Below are 22,265 nucleotides of genomic sequence, written 5' to 3' on the forward strand. Positions count from 1 at the left end.
ACTAGAGCCCATTCAGAACCGGGATGCAGAAGTTGAGTGTGCGTGTGTGCATTTCTGAACGCAGCCTAGGCGTGCGCAAAACCATCCCATCCGCCCACCCTACCGCCTCCGCTACTCTGCCGAGCTGGAAAAGTTGGGATAAACCACCACCACCCTACTCTACAGCACAGTCAAATGCCGGCGGTGGGCTGGATCGCAGGATCGGGTTTTGCATTGGACCCACTGAGTGTGAAACAGGATCGCGAGTCCCTCAATTCAGCGACGTGACTTTGAACTGTGACTTTGAAATGAACTGTTGTAAGTTGACGACTACTTTTGTTTCCATTTTGCGGGGGGGGGGAGCAAATCCTTCCAGCCTTAACCCCACCAGAAATCAGCCCCTAATCCCCCCCCCCCAGAAAAACGAAACAACTCTGTGTTGTTACTCCTCGTGGGGGAAAAAAAAAGTTTAATTTATAAATACAGCTCTCAAAAGAAATAGAAATTGTAATGTTCGTGGCAGTGGCCTACAAAATAATGGGGAGGAGGGGGCTGCATTGTGCAGCCAGACTCTTAAAACCAGAAAGCAGGGCGATGCGAGTTGACAATCCTGCACCAACACAACACAACACAATCCCGTCCCCACCTCGCCCCGTGCAAACAGAACAAAACTTTGCAAATTGTGTCGTGCCAGGATGTCATTTTTCCTTTCCTTTTCCATCCCAATCTCAGCCAGGGACGATGGATGACTTCAACAAACACTGGAGTCCGTTTTACACAACCTGGGGGATGGGGGAGGATGGACCTCAAAACACAAAGAAACGCAATTGTGTGAACCTCAACAACAGCCCCCCACGCTCCAATTTCCTTCCCTTCCACGCTCTAGGAGACAGAAGAATGCAGTTTGATCTGCCTAGCTGCAATCGGTGTCTTTTTACAAGAGGATTTAGCCGGTTCGTTACCGGTTGCGAATTTTACATCTGGTTCACCGAACCGGTACTTGCAAAGATTGGCTGGCCTCGCCCCTCCCAGGAGTCTCCATGCAACCCATTTTGGATGCCAGGTAAGTGCAGAGCCCGCGCGGAGGGCAAAAAGCAGGCCTCGCGGAAACGAGCTCATTCCCAGCCTCCGGAGGAACTCCGTTTTCACCGTCCCAGAGGATTGAGGAACGCCTCCGGAGCCTGGGGGAGAGCAAAAATGCCTTCCCAACCGTGATGTAGGAGGCCAAGCTGGCCACGCCCACCCAGCAACCGGGGAGAGAACTGATTGCTAAATTTTTTGAATTCCACCCATGGGAGGGGGGTGCTGGATGGCTTGAGTTCCTGCTTTGAGAGCACCCCAAAACTCACCACCCCACACCGCAGCTCTGCTGACTGCAAACAATTCAGGGAACCCGGAGAATAAGTTAATTGGAGGTGGGAGGGAGGAAACGAAAGAGGGGGGGCGCGGGGAAGGGAGCCAACCCACACCAAAATGGGTATTTTTTTATCCCGGCTGATCTGGTGTGCCAGATCAGGCACTAGATGGAAGGAGAGCAATGGGGGGGAGGGGGGCTGGGCTCCCTGGAACTCATAAGGTGTCGTAGTCCTCCTCTTCCTCGTGTTTCCGCTTTAAGACGTTGGGCTCGCCGGTGACGCTCTGTGAGGAGACCATGTTGGTGGCGATAAGGATGTTCTTGGAGCCGATCAGGGAGGGGTTGATCAGGACGTTCTGGACGGTGGGAGTGGTCGGGGTGGCTGGAGAGAGGAAGAGGGAGAAAGCGAGCGTCAACCACTCACATTAAGACGTCCGGTAGATCCTCGACTTACGGATGCTCGCTCAGCGGCGTCTCAAAGTTACGATCCCCTCAAAACCACTCACCTGATTTTACAGATGTTTGAGAGGTGGGGATCTGGACGGTGAACCTCTGTCCGGTCAGCGAGACGGGGGTCCCGACTTTCGTAGAAACGGACACCGCTTGTGCTGAAGGAGGCCCTGCAAATGCAAACAAGAGGGTTGAGGGTTCGAGGCTAGGCAGCTCAGGCGGCAAAGAAGGGGAGATCTCACCCAGAGGACCAGAAGACCCCACCCACCCACTCACAACTGCCAAATGCAGGACTCCAGGTTCCATAAGGCTGAGAAAAGTCCAGGCTCTCCCCAGCAACCTCCCACCCACCCCACCCAACCAGCTTGCTAGCTTACATGCTTATTTGTTTTATATAGAACTAGCTTCCTTAGGATTATTTTATTATTTTATATCTCAACTAGGCAATAAACCAGCATTGGCCAGGGATTTATTTACCGGGGGAGGGGTGTTGTTGTCCCAACCTAACGTAATTTCTAATGTTGGATTTTCCCCCTTACCAGAGGGAGCCCCCTTGTGGAGTACTGTGAAGCCATTACCATGGCAACTCTACTGCGCTGTACAGTAGAAGCCATTTTTCGGCAGTACAGTAGAAGCCGTTTTAAGGCACAACAGGCTATATCGTAACAGAACACACACACTGAGGGGTGTTAGGGGTGTCTTACCCCACAGTATTTGTCTCCAGAGAGTAAGTCATCTGTGTACCAAGTTTGGTTGAAATTGCTCAACGCGTTCCAGAGTTATGCTGGAACATACATACACGCACATACATGTATGTTTGTATGTGTGTGTGTATATTTGTGTTTAGGCCTGGGTGGTGGGTGGGGCTGGTTTCCAGATGTCTGGTAGTTGGGAGGTATCGTCACGTTTATTCATGTTGTGGGGGTGTTTCTCTATTTCGATAGCTTCCATAATTAACACTTCAACAAGAGAATAATTATGGAAGCCATCAAAATAGAGAAACACCCCCACATCATGAATAAACATGACGATACCTCCCAAATACCAGACATCTGGAAACCAGCCCTAGTCAACAAACGAGCCCCACCCACCACCCAGGCCATTACAACACGAAAGAACAACGGACACACAGCCAGCACCAATCAGTATCAATCTACCAATCATGATACAACCACACAGCCAATCAATCCACTTACTGAAACAAAACCAGAACTTCACACACACCCCACCAAGATTTATAGAAAGACGGCAGCCCCGACCACGCTTTAAGCCGAAAACACCAGCCTGAAGATGGCGAGTGAGACCTTGCCGAAACGTTGCCAAAACAATCTCAATCTTACACGGGAAAAGACCCGAATACAACAAGACCAGCATGTGTGTGTGCGTATACATATATACATACGTACGTACGTACATACATACATATATATATATATAAATTAGGTATATTTATTAGATATATTCTTTGTTAATTTAGTACGTCATTATTTATTAAATTTAGATCTCTTATTAAATGTATTATTTATTAAATGTATTGAATATATATTGTTCTTATTTATTAAATAGATTTTATTTAATAAGCACGATATACTATTTATTAAATTTAGATCTCTTATTAAATGTATTATTTATTAAATGTATTGAATATATATTGTTCTTATTTATTAAATAGATTTTATTTAATAAGCACAATATACTATTTATAAAATTTAGATTTCTTATTAAATGTAGTATGTTATTTATTAAATATATTGAATACATATGAGATTTAGATTTTATTTATTTAATAAGCATTGTATATTTATAAAATGTAGGTTTATTTAACAGGCGTCCTACGTTCTTACTCGATTTATACAATATATGTTACTTATTAAGTTTAGAATCATTCAGTAAGTATTGCTTTTAATTAGACTTAGATGTATTTAAATACATATTATTTAAATTCCCCTGAATTTCATATGTTCACCTGAAACAGGCCTAGGGATCCTGAGGGCACAGATTAAACCGCCAGTGTCCTCAGCAGCTCTCAAAGAGAGCGCTAAGATATGATTGCAAAGAAATATGATCTTTCCATCTCCCCATCATCGTGCCCGAACGGATGAAGCTCCTTGGATTTGAAGTGAAATGTCCTCAAGGAAAAAGTCCATCTTCTTTTAACGACCCCATAATCCCTTGCGGGGTGGAGTCGGGGCAAATGAATGGAGCTAGCAGAGTGTTTTACTGGCCGGATGCCCTGCCCTGTCGCCAGTGCGGAGTTATATACGGCAGATATATTCTCATTGTATCTGCCTCTACCTAGGATCGAACTCACAGCCACCTGATTGTGAGGCGAGAACGCCGCCCCTAGGCCACTGCACCGCTCTAAGGAAAAAGGCCAGTTGTCTTTTGAAAAAGGCTTGGCAAGGTGCTGCCACCTGCTGGAATTCCATGGAATAGCCACATATGAAGAGCGATTTTGAATAAGGAAGGTGAATGGAGAAAGAAACACCTTGGAAACAGAAGCTATGAGAAGACAGACCCCCTCCCCACCCCAAAAAATGGAGGGAGGGGCAGCTTACCTAGGGTTGGTGTGCTAGGCCTGCTGGTGACGGCGCCAACGCTCAACCGGGGCACGGTGATCCTGCCAGCAGCGGACGAGATCTGGTAAAAAAAAGAAAAAGAAAAAAGCAGAGTCAGTTGAAATGATAGAGCACACAGGTAGTCCTCAGCTTACAACAATTCACTTAGTGACAGTTCAAAGGTACAACGGTGCTGAAAAAAGGTGACTTGGAACCATTTTTCAGCTTCACCTTTACAACGGCAGGCACAGGGAACCGGAAATCCCTGCTAGAGATACTTTGAGACTTCCTCACAGAGGGGAGCAACAGAAACAGACTGTGAAGTGGGTGTGGTGCAGGGTCTCTAACAATGCTTTGGGCGCTAAGCACAGAGCGCTTCTAAGCAGGATCCTGAATTGCGGGAAGCCAGCTTCCTATAATCTTCTCCGCTGTCCTCACCACTCTCTGTAGGGACTTTCTAACGGAGGCACTGCAGCCACCAAATCAAACAGGGATGCAGTTTGTTAAAACACTCTCCACCGTGCCTCTGTAAAAAAAATGGCCAGGACAGAAGGAGAAAGGGGTGCTCTCCTCATCCGACGTAGGAAAGGGCAGATGCTGGTCCGCACGCTTCACTAAGGATGACGTGTGGGGAGACCAGATTGTTAGTTATTTGCCCCCGCAGATGCTTAATATGGTGGACCACCTCTACGGCTACATCCTTGCTACTGAGTGGAGTATGACCATGCCGGCTCTTTCTAAAATCTATAATGATCTCCACTGTTTTATTAAACAAAGCTTTCTATAATCTTCTCCACTGTCCTCATCACTCTCTGTAGGGACTTTCTATTGGAGGCACTGCAGCCACCAACAGGGATGCAGTTTGTTAAAACGCTCTGCTTATCTGCTTCTCAACTTTGCCCCTGTTCCTTCCCTCCCCTCACTCTGTGTCATAAATCACATTACCCAATAGATACACCCATCTCAAACCAGCTACTGGAATGTCAATGTCAGCCTCTTAAGGATATTTTCCACGCCATCATGGGAAAACAGCATTCATCCGGTTAGCGCAGGGGTCCTCAGCCTACGGCCCAGATACGGCCCACCAAAGCTATTCATCCTGCTCATATGAAGCCCCAAGGCTATCCCACCCACATCGACCCACCTACCTACCAGCCCCTTCTGGAGGCCAAAAACGGGGGGCGCAGAGACCTCGGGAGGTCAAAAATGGGCATGATTTTGGCCTCCCCATCCTCCAGAGAGAGAGGGAGGGAGCGGAGGCGGGGGGAGACATACACACACACACAGAGATGTCCTCACTCTCACACATCCAAGGGAGCCATATCCCTTCATTAACCTTGCTTTCCACTCCCCCCAGGAGCGCAACAAATTAAAAGTTTAATATGGGCGTATTGCTTAGCGGACTGTTAAATTGGCCACGCCTACCCAGTCACATGACCTAGCCATACCCACCCAGTCACATGACCACCTAGTCATGCCCGTACCCCCCCCCCCGCCACCCTCCCAACAGTCTAAAACAGTTTTAAAAAGTTCCAGGACCCCTGGATTAGCTGGATTTCTACCAGCCACGCAACAGTTTTTTTTTTTTTTAAGTAAACGTCCTTACCTTTTTCTGCAGGGATTTCAGCCGGTAATTTGGCGCTGTCAGGCAGTACCGGTCTGGAGGCAACCTTGGCCCGGAGTAGGGTTTAATCAAAGGCAACGGGGTTTGGTTTTTCTGCCTTGCGATGTCCAGCAAAAACTGCGGGGCACAAGAGACGGTTTCAGCCAAATCTTCCATCACATTTCCTTCCCTGTTGAATGACAGCCCAGGTTCTGGAATCCAACACAAGCTAGCTTATCTCAGTGGGGAAATCTAAATTTTTTTTTTACCACTGGTTCTGTGGGGGCGTGGGTTGATGGGAGGGGTGTGTAACTGGGTGGGCGTGGCCAACTTTTTTTTTTAAAGCATTTTTGCTTTTTTAAAGCCGACAAAAAGTGTCGGAATCAGGTTGGCGATCCCGACTTACGACTGTATTGGGAAGGGCTCCATTACGGTCGTAAGTTGAGGCCTGCTTGTAAGCGTGGCGGGTTCATGGAGCCGAAGACCCTCCTGAGGCCTTCTCGGGAGGCTCTGCTTGCAGATCCCCCCTTCCCCCAAATAGCCATGCTGTAGCCTTGTTGGCCACCGGTCCCTCCAGCAGCTGAATCAAAAGAGGGAGGAGGCAGCGTGGGACTCGGGCACCTGAGGCAACTGGAGAGTTCCGAGGAGGAAGAGGAGGGAATGGAGCTGGCAGAGACAGAGAGAGAGAGAGAGAGAGAGAGAGGCGGAGTCTGTCTGTCCGTCAGCCCTCAGATGGAGAGTCAACAGCCCCCAGGTCTGGAGGTGGCTGATGAGGAAGAGGAGGAAGAGCTGGGTCCAGTGCCTGACACGCAGAAGGCAGAGGAGAGGAGAGCAGTGGAAATCTATGGGCTGGTCCTCGGGACGGAAGAGCCACCACTGCTAGCGAAGCCTCACCCTAGCTCTGGGGATAAAAGGCAGGGGGCAGAGATGAATAGATGTGGCAGAGGAGAGGAGAGCAGTGGAAATCTATGGGCCGGTCCTCGGGACAGAAGAGCCACCACTGCTAGCGAAGCCTCACCCTAGCTCTGGGGATAAAAGGCAGGGGGTGGAGATGAATAGATGTGGGAGAGGAGAGCAGTGGAAATCTATGGGCCGGTCCTCGGGACGGAAGAGCCACCACTGCTAGTGAAGCCTCACCCTAGCTCTGGGGATAAAAGGCAGGGGGTAGAGATGAGTAGATAAGGGAGAGGAGAGGAGAGCAGTGGAAATCTATGGGCCAGTCCTCGGGACGGAAGAGCCACCACTGCTAGCGAAGCCTCACCCTAGCTCTGGGGATAAAAGGCAGGGGGCGGAGATGAATAGATGTGGGAGAGGAGAGCAGTGGAAATCTATGGGCCGGTCCTCAGGACGGAAGAGCCACCACTGCTAGCGAAGCCTCACCCTAGCTCTGGGGATAAAAGGCAGGGGGCGGAGATGAATAGGTGTGGCGGAGAACTATTCATCTCCCGGCCGGCTGGACTTATTACCCTGCGGTGAGAAACGTTTTGCCGGGCCTGCCGGCGCTCCTAATTAAAGGAATCTTTTGAGTTCACTTCAGAGGGCTGGTCATGTTTGGGGAGCCGGGTCAGAACAAGCAATTCCCTCCTCTCCCCCCACCTCCCCAGGGTTTGAACCAGGCGAAACGTACGTCTCTGGGTGGCGGGGAAGTGAACGACTGGTCTGTCCGGCACTGAATAGCCAACCTCACATCGTCTGCGTCGACGCTCGATTTCTTGGCGTGGCTGGAGTAAATTTTCGCATCCTCGAGGATAGTCGTCACATACCCTTTTCAGGAAACAAGGAGCAGGTGAAAAGGGAGCAGGCCGACGTTTAGGCTAGCTCAACCAGACGCACAGCAGCCTGTCCTCTTATCCGGTCATGCACCGGGCTTAACAGCGGTCACCGTGAGAGGGATCTTGGAATCTTAGTGGACAACCAACTAAATATGAGCCATCTGTGTGCGGCGACAGCCAAAAAAACCAGAGCAATCCTAAATTGCATTAACAGAGGGATACAATCCAGATCAAGGGACGTACATATAAGCATGTTGTTTTAACAGTAGAACTGCATGGATTGGATGAATGGAAGGAATAGGAATAGATCTCCCCTATATTTTGAAATCATATTCGGACTGGTGTTCGAATTGTAGATTGAAACACTGAACAATGAAAGAGTGAAGGATGAAACTTTCATACATACAGATGTGAAGAGTTAAATAAGGGAAATAGGAATAACAAAGCATATATATATATATGTGTGTGTGTGTGTGTGTGTGTGTGTGTGTTTTTGTGCTGATAAATAAATAAAGGGAGACTAGTATAGATAGATAACAAAGGCAACAGTAAAAATATTGCGTTTCTGTCGTGATGGACTCTTGTGACGAGCCGAAGGACAGATGATGGAAGCAGTTAGCTTCCTCCCATAATTGGGGCTTACCAGGGGTTGTAAAAATCTAATAGATACCTTTCACCCTGGCTTCGCTGATAACAGATAAGAGCCTGTGGCCTAATGGCTAAGAAGTCTGCCTAGTACAGTGATGGCGAACCTATGACACGCGTGTCAGTGCTGACACGCGTAGCCATTTGGGGTGACACGCACAGGATTTCATGCGATTCATCCCCCCAGTTCTGCGCATGCGCAGACGACCTCGGACCAGGCCTATTCGTTGGAAGTGCTGGTGAGTATGCCTGGAGGAAACAAACCCCCGGAGAGTCTCGGCGGCCGAACTTTGCCCCCTAGAGCGCACGGTGGTCACGTCGGAAGGCTCTCGCGGCTGTCAGGTGGTGGAAAAGAGCTGGCAGGGGAGCGCGGAGGCCGCGGCGGCATGAAACGGAGAGACAAACGGCGTATATGGTCAGGACAGCCGGGAATGGAGCACGGCCTGGGCTAGGCTCTCTGTGTCATCGTCCAAGTCCAGCCCGCACGGTCGTGAGGGAAGGGCTCTCCTCGTCGGGAGGTCCAGGTGAGCGTGGGGCGGCCCAGCCTTGCAAGCCAGGAGCTGAGTGAGAGGCTCAGGCTCTTCTAACTGTAACAGGGCCCGGTGGGCAGAGTGTCAGTGAGTCCGCTTGCAGGGAAAAGGCCCATAGAAAAGTTCAGGCGGCCCATAAACTTCGGAAGCCTGCGGGGTCGTTGTGGCAGGCGGCGGGTAGGTGCAGACAGCGTCGGGAGCGAGGCATCGAAGGCGGCCTTCCCGGGCTCCTCGGGCTGCACTTGAAACAGGCGGAAACGCAGGTAGCAGCCGGCGGAGGCCGCGGCGGGCGGCCTTCCCGGGCTCCTCGGGCTTCTAGTTGGGAGGCAGGCAGGCTTCGCAGAAGGCAGGCAGCGGTGGCAGACAGCTCTTCGGGAGGCAGCGAGGCTTTGCAGGCCGGCTGGCAGGCAGTCCAGCCAATCAGGGCGCAGCATAGACTGTTTTTGGCCTTTACGATAGATTATAATATTCTTGATATTTAACAGGTATGTTAAATAATTTGTTTTTGGTTTATTAAATACAATTATATTGCAATTATATATTTTTGTAGTTTAAACTATAAATTGCGCAAAATTATGTTTTTGTCGAAGTGACACACAACGCGAGTTATGCTCGATTTTTTGCCGATTTTTGACACACCACGCCAAAAAGGTTGCCCATCACTGGCCTAGTATGTAATATAGCCCAGGTTCAAATCCCAAGAAGGGTATGGCTAGCTGATGAGAGCTAAATAGCTTGAAATAGATCTATACTACTCTCCCTTTATTTATTTATCAGCACAAATAAAAAAACACAAATATAACAAAGGCAACAGTAAAAATATTGGGTTTCTGTCGTGATGGACTCTTGTGACGAGCCGATTGACAGATAATGGAAGCAGTTAGCTTCCTCCCATAATTGGGGCTTACCAGGGGTTGTAAAAATCTAATATATATATGTATGTATGTATGTATGTATGTATGTATGTATGTATGTATATGTATATGTGTGCGTGTGTTGTATTTGTGCTGATAAATAAATAAAGGGAGACTAGTATAGATCTATTTCAAACTATTTAGCTCTCATCAGCTAGCCATACCCTTACTGGGATTCGAATCTGTGCTGTATTGCATCTTAGGCAGATGTGTTAACCATTAAGCCACAAGGTTCTCCTCCTTTATCAGCTGAGCCAGGGAAATAGGTATGTATTTAGAGTCACAACCCCTGGTATGCCCAAATATGGGAGGAAGTTTACTGCTTCATATATATATTAACGTAAGATATATGTAATAATAAGAGGGAGGTTTAGAAAGTGAATGGTGATAGCATTAGATTTGTTTAAACAATATGAATTGAAAATGAAATGTAATAACTATGAGGAATAATATAATGTTTATGTGTACTGAAATCTGTCACTGTTCACGCACTGATATGTATAAGCAATATAAAATGAAAAACCTGACCCCCAAAAACATCAAAGGAGGTACTACCACCACTCTGTAAAGCCTTAGTAAGGCCACACCTAGAGTATTGCATTCAGTTTTGGTCACCACACTATAAAAGATGTTCAGACTCTAGAAAGAGTGCAGAGAAGAGCAACAAAGAGGATTAGGGGACTGGAGGCTAAAACATAGGAAGAACGGTTGCAGGAACTGGGGATGTCTAGTTTAATGAAAAGAAGGACCAGGGGAGACATGATAGCAGCCTTCCAATATTTGAACTTAAAGGTAACCATTCCCCTCGCACATATGTGCTAGTCGTTCCTGATTCTAGGGGGCGATGTTCATCTCCCTTTCAAAGCCGAAGAGCCAGTGCTGTCCGAAGACGTCTCCATGGTCATGTGGCCGGCATGACTCAACACCGAAGGCGCATGGATGGCTGTGACCTTCCCACCAAAGGTGGTTCCTATTTTTTCTACTTGCATTTTTAACGTGCTTTCGAACGGCTCGGTTGGCAGAAGCTGGGACAAGTCACGGGAGCTCCCTCTATTACGCGGCGATGGGGATTCGAACGGCTGACCTTTCTGATCGACAAGGCAGCACTTACTGTATGCAAATTCCAACATCTGATTTATAACCCGTGGCTCGTACTCTGTAATCCCCGTGTCTTTCAGGATCTGGGCCATCACCTGTGCAAAAAGGAGGGCGTTAAGTCAGACAACTCCCCCGCCCCCAGCATCAACGGCAACATGACTTTGGATGAAGTTCCTTTCTCCGAATGTTTCTCAGCCTCTGAAAAGTAAACTAAGATCTAAAGCTGGCTTTTCTTCTCTACCCCTTTTCTTCCTCCTCCTCCTTTTAACGAACCCCGTAATCCCTAACGGGGAGGAGTCTTGAACAACTAAATGGAGCGGAGTGTTTTAATGGCCCGATGCCTTTCCTGTTGCTGGTGTGGAGTTTTGTTCAGCAGATATATTCTCAATCTGCCCAGAGATGAAAAATATCTGCCTCTACCTAGGATCGAACTCACAGCCTCCGCCCCTAATTTAGATCTCGGTTCCTTTTTTGTGTGTGTCTCCCCAGTTTGGCCAAGTTCATTGTGGCTGATCCTGCTTGAAAGCAACTGGCTCTGTTTGAGCAACCTTTGACGATCGTTCGGGCAATGGGAGAGGAATCAGAGCCTCTTCTCAAAAGCTGCTCCGGAAAGTCAGTCCTTGGCTCTCTCCATCGTTACCTCCGCACCCGAACTCTGCCCCAGGTGGCGCTTAGAGAAACCCCGGGGTGCCCAGCAGCCACTTAGAAAAGAGGGAGGAAGACACCCAAGGAATCCCAGAAGGAAGGATTGATGGATGGATGGGGAAGGAGGGAAGGAAGGAAATAAGGGAGATGGATGGATGGGTGGGAGGGGAGGAGAAAGAAAGGAAGGAGTAGAAGGAAAGAAGGAAGAGATAGATAGATGGATGGAAGATATAAGGAAGAGAGGAAAGAAGGACCATAGAAGGAAATAAGGGAGATGGATGGATGGGGAAGGACAAAAGGAAGAAAGGAAGGAAGGAGGTAGAAGGAAAGAAGAGAGATAGAAGAAAAAAAGAGAGATGGATGGATGAAGAAAGGAAGAGAGGAAAGAAGGACCGTAGAAGGAAATAAGGGAGATGGATGGATGGGGAAGGAGGGAAGGAAGGAAATAAGGGAGATGGATGGATGGGTGGGAGGGAGGGGAGGAGAAAGAAAGGAAGAAGGTAGAGGAAAGGAGGAAGAGAGGTAGATGGATGGGAGATATAAGGGAGACGGATGGATGGGTGGGGAAGGACAGAAGGAAGGAAGGTAGGAGGTAGCAGGAAAGAAGAAAGAGAGATATATGGATGGAAGATATAAGGAAGAGAGGGAAAAAGGATCGTGGAAGGAAATAAGGGAGACGGATTGATGGGGAAGGACAAAAGGAAAAAAGGAAAGAGAAATAGAAGAAGAGAGATGGATGGATGGAGGAAGAAAGGAAGAGCATAGAAGGAAATAAGGGGGATGGATGGATGGATGAATGGATGGGGGAGGACAGAAGGAAAGAAGGAGAGAAGAAAAAAGAGAGATGGATGGATGGAGGAAGAAAGGAAGAGCGTAGAAGGAAATAAGGGAGATGGATGGATGGATGAAGGACAAAAAGAGAAAAGGAAAGAAGAGAGATAGAAGAAAAGAAGAGGGATGGGGGAAGAAAGAAGAGCGTAGAAGGAAATAAGGGAGACGGACGGATGGATGGGGAAGAACAGAAGGAAAGAAGGAGGAGAGATGGAAGAAAAAAAGAGATGGATGGATGGATGGATAGAGAAGACAGAAGGAAGAAAGGAAAGAAGGATCGTAGGAAGAAATAAGGGAGATAGATGGAAGGAGAAAGAAAGAAAGAAAGAAAGAAAGAAAGAAAGAAAGAAAGAAAGAAAGAAAGAAAGAAAGAAAGGATTGCAGACTAGGGAGATCAGTCGGGCGTCTCCTCTGCCTTCAAATTCCCACCGAGCAGGACAGGCAAAGGAGGCCAAGCGAGGCCGCCCTTGCAAGCAGGGGAAGATGCAGCGGGTAGTCCTAGGACTACAAAGCCCATCATCCAGTTGGGAAGAAGCGCCCAGGAGCCAAAGAGAGAGAGAAAGAGAGGAGAACCGGCGCAACACCCGCGGCTCCTGGAGCTACCAAAGCGGCCGAGCCTTCCCGGGCTTCTCCCCCCTTCTCTCCGGTCCCTACCTGGGCGTCCTTCGGGGCGCTTTTGGGCGACGCCATCTTGGCCGCCTCCATCGCGGCGCTGAGCTGCCTCCCCTGGGGACGGAAGAGCGCCTGCGCGGACTAGGCCCCGCCTTCCCGCGGAAGCCCCGGCGCGCGTGCGCAGTAGCGCAATCGAAGCCGGCTGTCCCGGAGTTCCGCCTCTCATCTTGCCCTTCTTTTTTTTTTTTTTTTCGTGAGGCTGGGAATATAGTAGGCCAGGCTGGCCTCTTTTGCAACGGCAGAGAGCGGGGCAAATTGCAAGGAGGTGGGGGGTTGAAAGGGCGTCTCCATGGCAGCCCGCCTCGCTTGTGCCAGCCTGCAGGTACATTAAAAATGAAAATTAAAAATAAGAACAACCACAAAAAGCTACGTTGCATTGGCCGGGAATCGAACCCGGGCCTCCCGCGTGGCAGGCGAGAATTCTACCACTGAACCACCAATGCGCCGTTGAAAGAGCCTCTTGCGACACATCCTATAGATTTTCCTACTGTGCGTTCCAGTCCAGTTTACAAAGGCAAGAATTGCAGGCGATCCTCCATTTACGACCACAGTCAATTCCAAAAAGTTCCACTCCTTGTCAAAGCAGTTGTTGAGTAAGCTTTCGTCCCTTTTACAATCTTTCTTGTCCCAATGAAGGGAACCTCAGCAATTGTTCACTTAGTAGCAGGGTTATTTGAGTGAATGAATGAATGAGCTGGAAGGGACCTTGGAGGTCTTCTAGTCCAGCCCCCTGGCTCAACACAGGAGAACCTATACAATCTCAGACAACTGACTGCCCAGTCCCTTCTTAAAACCCTCCAGTGATGATGCCCCCACACCTTCTGGTGGCAAGCAGTTCCACTGGTTAGCGATGGCATATTCACGGTGTATTAAACAATGAATTCTAGCAACACGGAACTCTCTTACCAACAATCAAGAACTCCCTGGAATTACTTTGCGGAGAAAATTTTGTTCTAGTATGGGATTTTGACCAGCAAACAGGGGAGATATGATAGCAGTCTTCCTATATTTGAGGGCTGCCACTGAGAGGAGGAGGATCAAGCTATTCTCCAAAGCCCCCGAAGGCCAGAGAAGGAAGAATGGATGGAAACCGTCCAAGGAGAAATTCAACCTGGAAATAAGGAGGAATTTTCTGACAGTGAGGACAATCAACCCGTGGAACAGAAGTTGCCTTTGGAAGTTGTGGGAGCTTCATCCCTGGAGGCTTTCAAGAAGAGAAAGGAATGCCCTCTGTCAGAAATGGTGTAGGGTCTCCTGCTTGGGCAGAGGGGTTGGACTAGATGATCTCCAAGGTCCCTTCCAGCTCTGTTTTTATTCTGTTATTCAGAAATTGTGGGAGCTTCATCCCTGGGAGCTTTCAAGAAGAGACTGGACTGCCCTCTGTCAGAAATGGTGTAGGGTTTCCTGCTTGGCCGGGGGGTTGGACTAGATGACCTCCAAGGTCCCTTCCAGCTCTGTTCATCTGTTAAAACCAGCTCTCCCTGCCGGCCAATTTTATTGCAACCCTTTTCCCACTCTTATGCACTCAAACTAGTTTTCCTGGAACTGGCCTAACCATGATGCGTGGCCCTGTGACCGTGCGCCTGAAATCGTGGCAAGGAATCGGGGTGATTCATCCATATCTGTGAGGGGGTCCTTATTGCTTTCTGAGTTGGGTTGTTTTCTTGCGCACGTTTCCAAACTATTCATTTTTCTCTCTGCCACTTCCCTTCCCTGGACTCTGGGTTTGTTCCTCTTGGTGGCAGGGATTGACAGACAGATAGACGGATGGATGGGTGGGTGAGTGGATTGATGGATGGATATAGATATGAGATAGAGAGAGCTGAGATAGATAGATAGATGAAGAGAGGAGAGAGATGATGGATGGGTGGGTGGGTGGATGGATAGATGATGGATGGATAGATGGATGGAGAGATGATGGAAGGATGGATGGATGAATGGAGAGAGATGATGGATGGATGGATGGTTGAATGGATGGATGGATAGATAGATAGGGAGGGATAGATAGAGGGAGAAAATGGATGGATGGATAGATAGGGAGGGAGGGAGGGATGGAGAGAGAGATGATGGATGGATGGATGGATGGATGGATGGATGGATGGATGGAGAGGGAGGGAGGAAGGGATAGAGAGAGAGAGATGATGGGTGGATGGATAGATAGGGGGGATAGAGAGAAAGAGATGATGGATGGACGGATGGATGGATGGATAGACAGACTGATAGATAGATACGGAGGGAGGGAGGGATAGAGAGAGAGATGATGGATGGATGGATGGTTGAATGAATGGATGGATAGATAGATAGGGAGGGATAGATAGAAGGAGAAGATGGATGGATGGATAGATAGGGAGGGAGGGATAGAGAGAGATGATGGATGGATGGATAGATAGATAGGGAAGGAGGGATAGAAAGAGATGATGGATGGATGGATGGATGGATAGAGAGACTGATAGATAGATACGGAGGGAGGGAGGGAGGGAGGGAGGGATAGAGAGAGAGATGATGGATGGATGGATGGTTGAATGGATGGATGGATAGATAGGGAGGGAGGAATAGATAGAGGGAGAAGATGGATGGATGTATAGATAGATACGAGATACGGAGGGAGGATAGAGAGAGAGATGATGGATGGATGGATGGATGGATGGATGGATAGGGAGGGAGGGAGGGATAGCGAGATGATGGGTGGATGGATAGATAGATAGATAAGATGATAGATAGATGATAGATAGATAGATAGATAGATAGATAGATAGATAGATTGATAGATAGATGATATAGATGATAGATTGATAGATAGATAGATAGATAGATAGATAGATAGATAGATAGATAGATAGATAGATAGATAGATAGATAGATAGATTGATAGATAGATAGATAGATAGATAGATAGATAGATAGATAGATAGATATAGATGATAGAGATAGATAGATAGATAGATAGATAGATAGATAGATAGATAGATAGATAGATAGATAGATGATAGATAGATAGATAGATAGAAAGAAAGAGATGATGGATGGATGGATGGATGGATGGATAGACAGACAGGCAGACAGATAGGGAGGGAGGGAGGGATAGAGAGAGAGATGATGGATGGATGGATAGGGAGGGAGGGGGGGGGGAGAGACAGAGACAGAGACAGGATGTTTTGCATCATTCAACCAGAATCCCGCTTTACCATTTTCCCCCAACGTTCAAGCGACCCCTTGAGAAAAAAAGAGAAAGCAAACCCTTGTCACCTTTTCTTCGGGTTCTTCTCACCGCCATTCCTATTGGCTTCTTTGAGGAGCGCCTCTCTCCGATTGGCCGCTAAGAGGCCATTGCCCGACGTCTCATTGGACGACCCGGCTTCCTTTTTCCTCCAATCACCGCGGTCACCTCAGGAGCCGGCGGGAGAATATAAAAGCAGGAGGACACCGCACTGAGCGACTCACTTCGAGTTACCCGCTGGTGTTAGAGTCACGATGTCTGGACGCGGCAAGCAGGGCGACAAAGCCAGAGCGAAGGCTAGGACTCGCTCCTCTCGGGCCGGGCTGCAGTTCCCAGTCGGCCGCGTGCATCGGCTGCTCCGGAAGGGCAACTACGCGGAGCGTGCGGGCGCCGGCGCTCCCGTCTACCTGGCCGCCGTGCTGGAATACCTGACAGCCGAGATCTTGGAGCTGGCGGGCAACGCGGCAAGGGACAACAAGAAGACCCGCATCATCCCGCGTCACTTGCAGCTAGCCGTCCGCAACGACGAGGAGCTGAACAAGCTGTTGGGACGGGTCACCATCGCCCAGGGCGGCGTCTTGCCCAACATCCAGGCCGTCCTTCTGCCCAAGAAGACTTAAAAGGCCATCAAGCCCCGAGATCAAGTCATATAATCTCCATTCCGGATCTGCAGCGCCTGGATCCGGCTCCAAAGGCTCTTTTCAGAGCCGCTCCACCGAGTCATTAAAAGAGCTAGTTGTGCTTCCTAATGTCCCTAAACCCCCAAAAGGTAATTGGGATCTACTGGGGGGAGTGCCAAAAAAAACCACATTTAAACCGGTAAAAGTAGTGTGTGCTTTCCACCTTCTGCTGGCCAGAAGCCGACCAGAAGGAAAACCTGGGAAGTTTCCATGGGCTTTTAATAGCCCTTCTCATAAGCGCTGTCTTCGGGCTTAGGAATGGTTTAATGGCTAAGACGTTTGCCTAAGATGCAATACAGCACAGGTTCGAATCCCAGTAAGGGTCTGGCTAGCTGATGAGAGCTAAATAGCTTGAAATAGATCTATACTAGTCTCCCTTTATTTATTTATCAGCACAAATACAACAACAACAAAAAAAATGGGTTTCTGCCTGGATGGTCTCTTGTGACGAGCCGAAGGACAGAGAATGGAAGTAGTGATCTTCCTCCCACATTTGGGCATACTGGGGTTGTAAAAATCTAATATTAATATATAGATAGATAGATAGATAGATAGATACATACATCACACACACACATATATATATTTGTGCTGATAAATAAATAAAGGGAGACTAGTATAGATCTATTTCAAGCTATTTAGCTCTCATCAGCTAGCCATACCCTTACTGGGATTTGAACCTGGGCTATATTACATCCTAGGCAAACTTCTTAGCCATTAGGCCACAGGCTCTTATCCGTTATCAGCAAAGCCAGGGTGAAAGGTATCTATTATATTTTTTTTTACAACCCCTGGTAAGCCTCAATTATGGGAGGAAGCTAACTGCTTCCATTCTCTGTCTATCGGCTCGTCACAAGAGTCCATCACGACAGAAACCCAATGTTTTTACTGTTGCCTTTGTTATATTTGTGTTTTTTTATTTGATGGACTCTTGTGACGAGCCGATAGACAGATGATGGAAGCAGTTAGCTTCCTCCCATAATTGGGGCTTACCAGGGGTTGTAAAAAATCTAAGATATATATATATATATATATATATATATATATATATATATATATATATATATATATATATATATATATATATATATATATATATATATATATATATATATATATTCCATGCATCTTAACTGCTTTTAAGGGATTAGGTCCCACTTTACATGGCCTAAATTCTGAAAATTAATTCTGTAGTCCCGAACATGAGCAAACTGGGAAAAGAAATGTGGATTTCCAATAGAATAGAATGGGATGGGATGGAATGGAATAGAATATAGAGTAAAGGGAAGGGAAAGGAATGAAACTGGAATATAGAACAGAATAGAATATAGAATGGCATAGGAATGAGAATAGAAGAGAATAGAGAAGAAACAGGAAATGGAATAGAGAATAGAATAGAATTCTTTATTGGCCAAGTGTGGTTGGACACACAAGGAATTTGTCTTTGGTGCATATGCTCTCATTGTACATAAAGTAAAATAAAATGCATCCATCAAGAATCATGAGATACGACACTTGGTGATAGTCATAGGTTACTAATAATAAATTTTACTAGGAAACAAAACAATATAAATTGTAAAGATACAAGCAACAGGGTTATAGCTGTAAGTGGAAAGAGGTAATAAAAAAGGACGAGAAGAATAGTAATACAGCCTTAGCAAACCATTTAACAGTGTTGTGGGAATGAGTTGTTTAGTAGAGTGATGGCATGGTGGAAAAAAGCTGTACTTGTGTCTAGTTGTCTTGGTGTGCAGTGTCGTTTTGAGGGTAGGAGTTGAAACTATTGATGTCCAGGATGTGAGGGGTGTGTAGATATTTTCACAGCCCTCTTTTTGACTCATGCAGTGTCCAGGTCCTTGATGGAAGGCAGGCAGAGTTATTGAACAGACAGGGGGAGATCAAAGCTAGATTAGAATTGACATCACAAGGGGTACAAGTAGAATGGTGGTCTTATTTACAGATACAGTCAAGGTTTGCACAGGATAGGCAGAAGGAAGGTATTGCCAAAGATTACACAACATTATGTGGGAAGTTATCATCCAGCCCTCTCCCAGAAAAAATGAAATATCCTAGGAAATATTGAAAAGGCAGAATATTTCTCTGGATGTGAAAAGAAAGAAACATGCTTTAAAAGACAGAATAGTTCCCTGTAGCTTCCGGCCCATCCACACTTTGTCAATAGGCCATTGAGAAGGCTAGCCCACTTTACATAATAAAGACTTCCCCACCGCAGCTGCAGGGGGAAAGGGATATTACTCAACTCTCCACATGGCATCTGAGAACTCATCTATCTATACCTGGACTCATCATAGCCTAGAGAGTAGCCCCCTGCATGGCACCAGGGGAGCCTGACAACCAATCAGAATGCATTTCTTACACAGGAACAGGAAACAGAGAGGTGGGACTAAGCAGGGTATAAAAAGCCTAGCAAGACCCTCCCTCAGCCCTTCTCTTCTTCTTCACCAACATTGAAGCATGTGATCACCTTTTCTGTTCAGGGCTCAACCCATGTGGCCCTGTCCACCAATAAACCATCTTTCCAAGCAGCCTCCATGTCTCCAGTGTCTTTTTCCCCACTTGGAGCTGAACCCAAAAGGACATTTCTTTCAACAATCCTCTTAACTCTGTCTTGTTGGCTTGCAGAACCAAACCAGACAGTTATGGAGGTGCAGATGAACAGACTCCATCCTTCCTCTGCAGAACCGAATCAGCAGCTCCTTGGGAAGTTCGAGCTTCCTGAGTTGGTGCAGAAAGAACATTCTTTGTGGTGCTTTTGTGGTTTTCTAAAATCCGCCCCCATTTCTACGGTTTTGATTTAGTTCAAGATTGTTGTGATTGCACCATAAGCCGCCCTGGAAAATTTCGAGTTTATTTTGCCGTCTGGGTTTATCAGCTCTAAACTGCAAAAATCCAGATGGCCATTTGGCGGCTCTAAATTTTTTTAATTAAGTGTACATAGGAAGTTAGCATCCATCCCGCTCTCTCCTAGAAAAAAAATGAAATATCCTGGGAAATATCGAAAAGGCCGAATATTATATTTCCCTGGATCAGAAAATGGAGAAGCATGTCTTTAGGCAGGAAGCAGACTCATTCTTAATAGCCCCCACCTTTGTCAATGGGCCATTTAAAAAAAGCCTGGGCCAGTCTATTCTACATAACAAAGATCTCCCCCATTCCGCTCCAGGGGGATGGGATTAAGGCAGGATAGGATTAGCCCTTGAGCCATCTCACCACTGGGCACCTGGGAAGAAGCGATGCTCAACCAAACTTGGACTCCAAACACAGCCTAGGGAGGTGGGATCCCATTGGAGGCTGACAACCAATCAGAACACAAGCTCAAGATCAAAGGCCAGAGTGGGCATAAAACCAGGGACTTTCAGCATCTGGCTCTCCTTTTTCTTCTTCACCCAACATCTGGAAGACTGTGGTTCCCCCTTTTCTGCTCAGGAGCTCAAGCCATGGGATCCCGTCCACCATTAAACCATCTTTCCAAGCAGCCTCCATGTTTTCCAGTGTCTTTTTCCCCACTTGGAGCTGAACCCAGAAAGACATTTCTTTCCAACATGAGTTTCTGTGTTCTTTATTTCTCCGAGGCTTCAGTAACATTGTGGCTTCTACTGCAGGTCAAGATTTTTACATGGTACATCCTAAATCCAGATTATGGACCTATTTTTACCGGAAACTTCTAGGGAAATGCAGAAAAAAATAGATATTTTTTTTATTTTAAAAAAATGATTTCATTTTGATCTTGAAATTTGGGTCACGCCTAAATATTTTGGGCAGCCTGATTGGGATTTCTGTTGCTTTTAAGAATGCTTTAATTCCAGCACTTAGCAACTGTGTTAATTGAACTGCAGTGATTCACTTATTAACTGTGGCAAGAAAGGTTGCAAAATTCACTTAAGAAGTGCCTTGCTTAGCAACAAGTGTTGGCCACAATTACAGTTGTAAGTAGGGGACTTGAGGAGGGGGCTGGATTAGAAGACTTCCAAGGTCCCTTTCAACTCTGTTACAGGTACATCCTCAACTTACGACCAGGACTGAGCCCAAAATGTATGTTGTTAAGTGAGAAATGTGTTCAATCTGACCACGGGGATGCTAAAACGGTTGTAAAGGTGAAAAAGCAGTCTTAAGTCACTTTTTTCCCACTGAGGTTGTAACTTTGAATGTTCACTGCCGGCCTTCATGAGACAAACGAATTAAAATCAAATAACAAAATGCACAAAACAAAAAGAAAGAAAAGAGAGAGAAAAAAAGGGACTTGCTAGGGTTTTTTTATACTCTGTTCGGCCCCCGTCTCTCTGTTTCCTGTTTCCTGTGTAAGAAATGTATTATGATTGGTTGCCAGACTCCCATGGGAGTCTCCCATGCAGAGGCAACTCTCTAGGCTGTGTTTTGAGTCCAAGTGTGGTGGCGTTCCCAGACACCATGTGAGTTTCTATTGAAAGCTAACCCTACCTTTGTTATGTAAAGTAGACTAGCTCAGGCTTTAATGGCTCATTGGCAAAGCTGCAGGAAGCTACTTTGTTTTTTAAAAACATACTTCTCCCTTTTGACATCCAGGGGACTGTAATATTCTGCCTTCTTCATATTTCCCAGGATATTTCACTTTTCTAGCAGAGGGGTGGGTTTTAATTTCCTATACCACCAGGGTTGAAATTTTAGGCCTGGGTAATCTTGAACTACGCCGTCTACATTCCGACCTGATCTTAGTGCACAAGATAATCTGCCCTAACGTCCTACCTGTTAATGAGTACTTTTACTTCGCCTGCAGTAACACAAGGGCTATCCATAGATACAAATCCGTTCTAATCTTGATTGCAGGAAAAACGATTTCAGCAATAGAGTAGTAAATGTGTGGAACAGAACATCCTTCCCGATCCTGTTGTTAGTTCCTCTAACTAACAACCGGAGCTGAAGGGGAGAACTCTTTGTTATGTAAAGGGACTGGCTTGGCCTTCTTAACAGCCCGTTGACAAAGTGGGTGGAGGCAGGAAGCTACAGGGAGCTATTCTCAATTTAAAACATGTTTCTTCCTTTTTCACATCCACATTCTGCCTTTTCAATATTTCCTAGGATATTTCATTTTTTCTGGGAGAGGGCTGGGTGATAACTTTCCACAATGGCTATGTTTGGCTTGTTTACATCCGGTTTATTGGTTCCATATTTTTTCATGTGTTTTCATAGTTGTTTCCTTGTGTTTGTTGATTGATAAATAAATAAATAAATTGTATCCAGTGTCTGTCTTCCCAGCTTGGAATTTGTATCCGGCGGATTCTCCTTCTAACATTTTTTGTTAAAGGAACGAACAGCCCAT

At 46.8% G+C, this 22,265-nt stretch overlaps 2 protein-coding genes and 1 non-coding gene across 3 annotated transcripts; 1 reads left to right on the plus strand and 2 right to left on the minus strand.

Moving 5' to 3' along the window:
- Positions 1–416: 416 nt before the first annotated feature.
- On the minus strand, positions 417–13,124 carry LOC116522422 (transcription initiation factor TFIID subunit 9-like). Its single transcript, XM_032237323.1, has 7 exons — positions 13,034–13,124; positions 10,917–10,998; positions 7,572–7,708; positions 5,948–6,082; positions 4,342–4,423; positions 1,840–1,953; positions 417–1,715 (listed from the first exon to the last, which is right to left on the minus strand). The coding sequence occupies exons 1-7, from the start codon at positions 13,082–13,084 to the stop codon at positions 1,549–1,551; spliced, it is 768 nt and encodes a 255-aa protein (XP_032093214.1). The 5' UTR covers positions 13,085–13,124; the 3' UTR covers positions 417–1,548.
- A 299-nt stretch (positions 13,125–13,423) lies between these two features.
- Positions 13,424–13,494, minus strand: TRNAG-GCC. The gene has a single exon. It is a non-coding gene; the product is annotated as a tRNA-Gly (tRNA).
- Positions 13,495–16,522: 3,028 nt separating this feature from the next.
- Positions 16,523–16,943, plus strand: LOC116522430 (histone H2A type 1-E-like). Its single transcript, XM_032237331.1, has one exon. The coding sequence runs from the start codon at positions 16,523–16,525 to the stop codon at positions 16,886–16,888; it is 366 nt and encodes a 121-aa protein (XP_032093222.1). The 3' UTR covers positions 16,889–16,943.
- Positions 16,944–22,265: the final 5,322 nt, after the last annotated feature.

This window comes from Thamnophis elegans, chromosome Z (assembly GCF_009769535.1).
Source record: "Thamnophis elegans isolate rThaEle1 chromosome Z, rThaEle1.pri, whole genome shotgun sequence".
Lineage (NCBI taxonomy): Eukaryota > Metazoa > Chordata > Lepidosauria > Squamata > Colubridae > Thamnophis > Thamnophis elegans.

Coding starts and splice junctions, on each gene's coding strand:
- LOC116522422 (XM_032237323.1), bottom strand. CDS start 13,084: ATGGAGGCGGCCAAGATGGCGTCGCCCAAAAGCGCCCCGAAGGACGCC. Junction 6,083..7,571: donor CTTCCCCGCCACCCAGAGAC/GTACGTTTCGCC, acceptor TGTGCCCCGCAG/TTTTTGCTGGACATCGCAAG. Junction 1,954..4,341: donor GCCTAGCACACCAACCCTAG/GTAAGCTGCCCC, acceptor TTGCATTTGCAG/GGCCTCCTTCAGCACAAGCG.
- LOC116522430 (XM_032237331.1), top strand. CDS start 16,523: ATGTCTGGACGCGGCAAGCAGGGCGACAAAGCCAGAGCGAAGGCTAGG.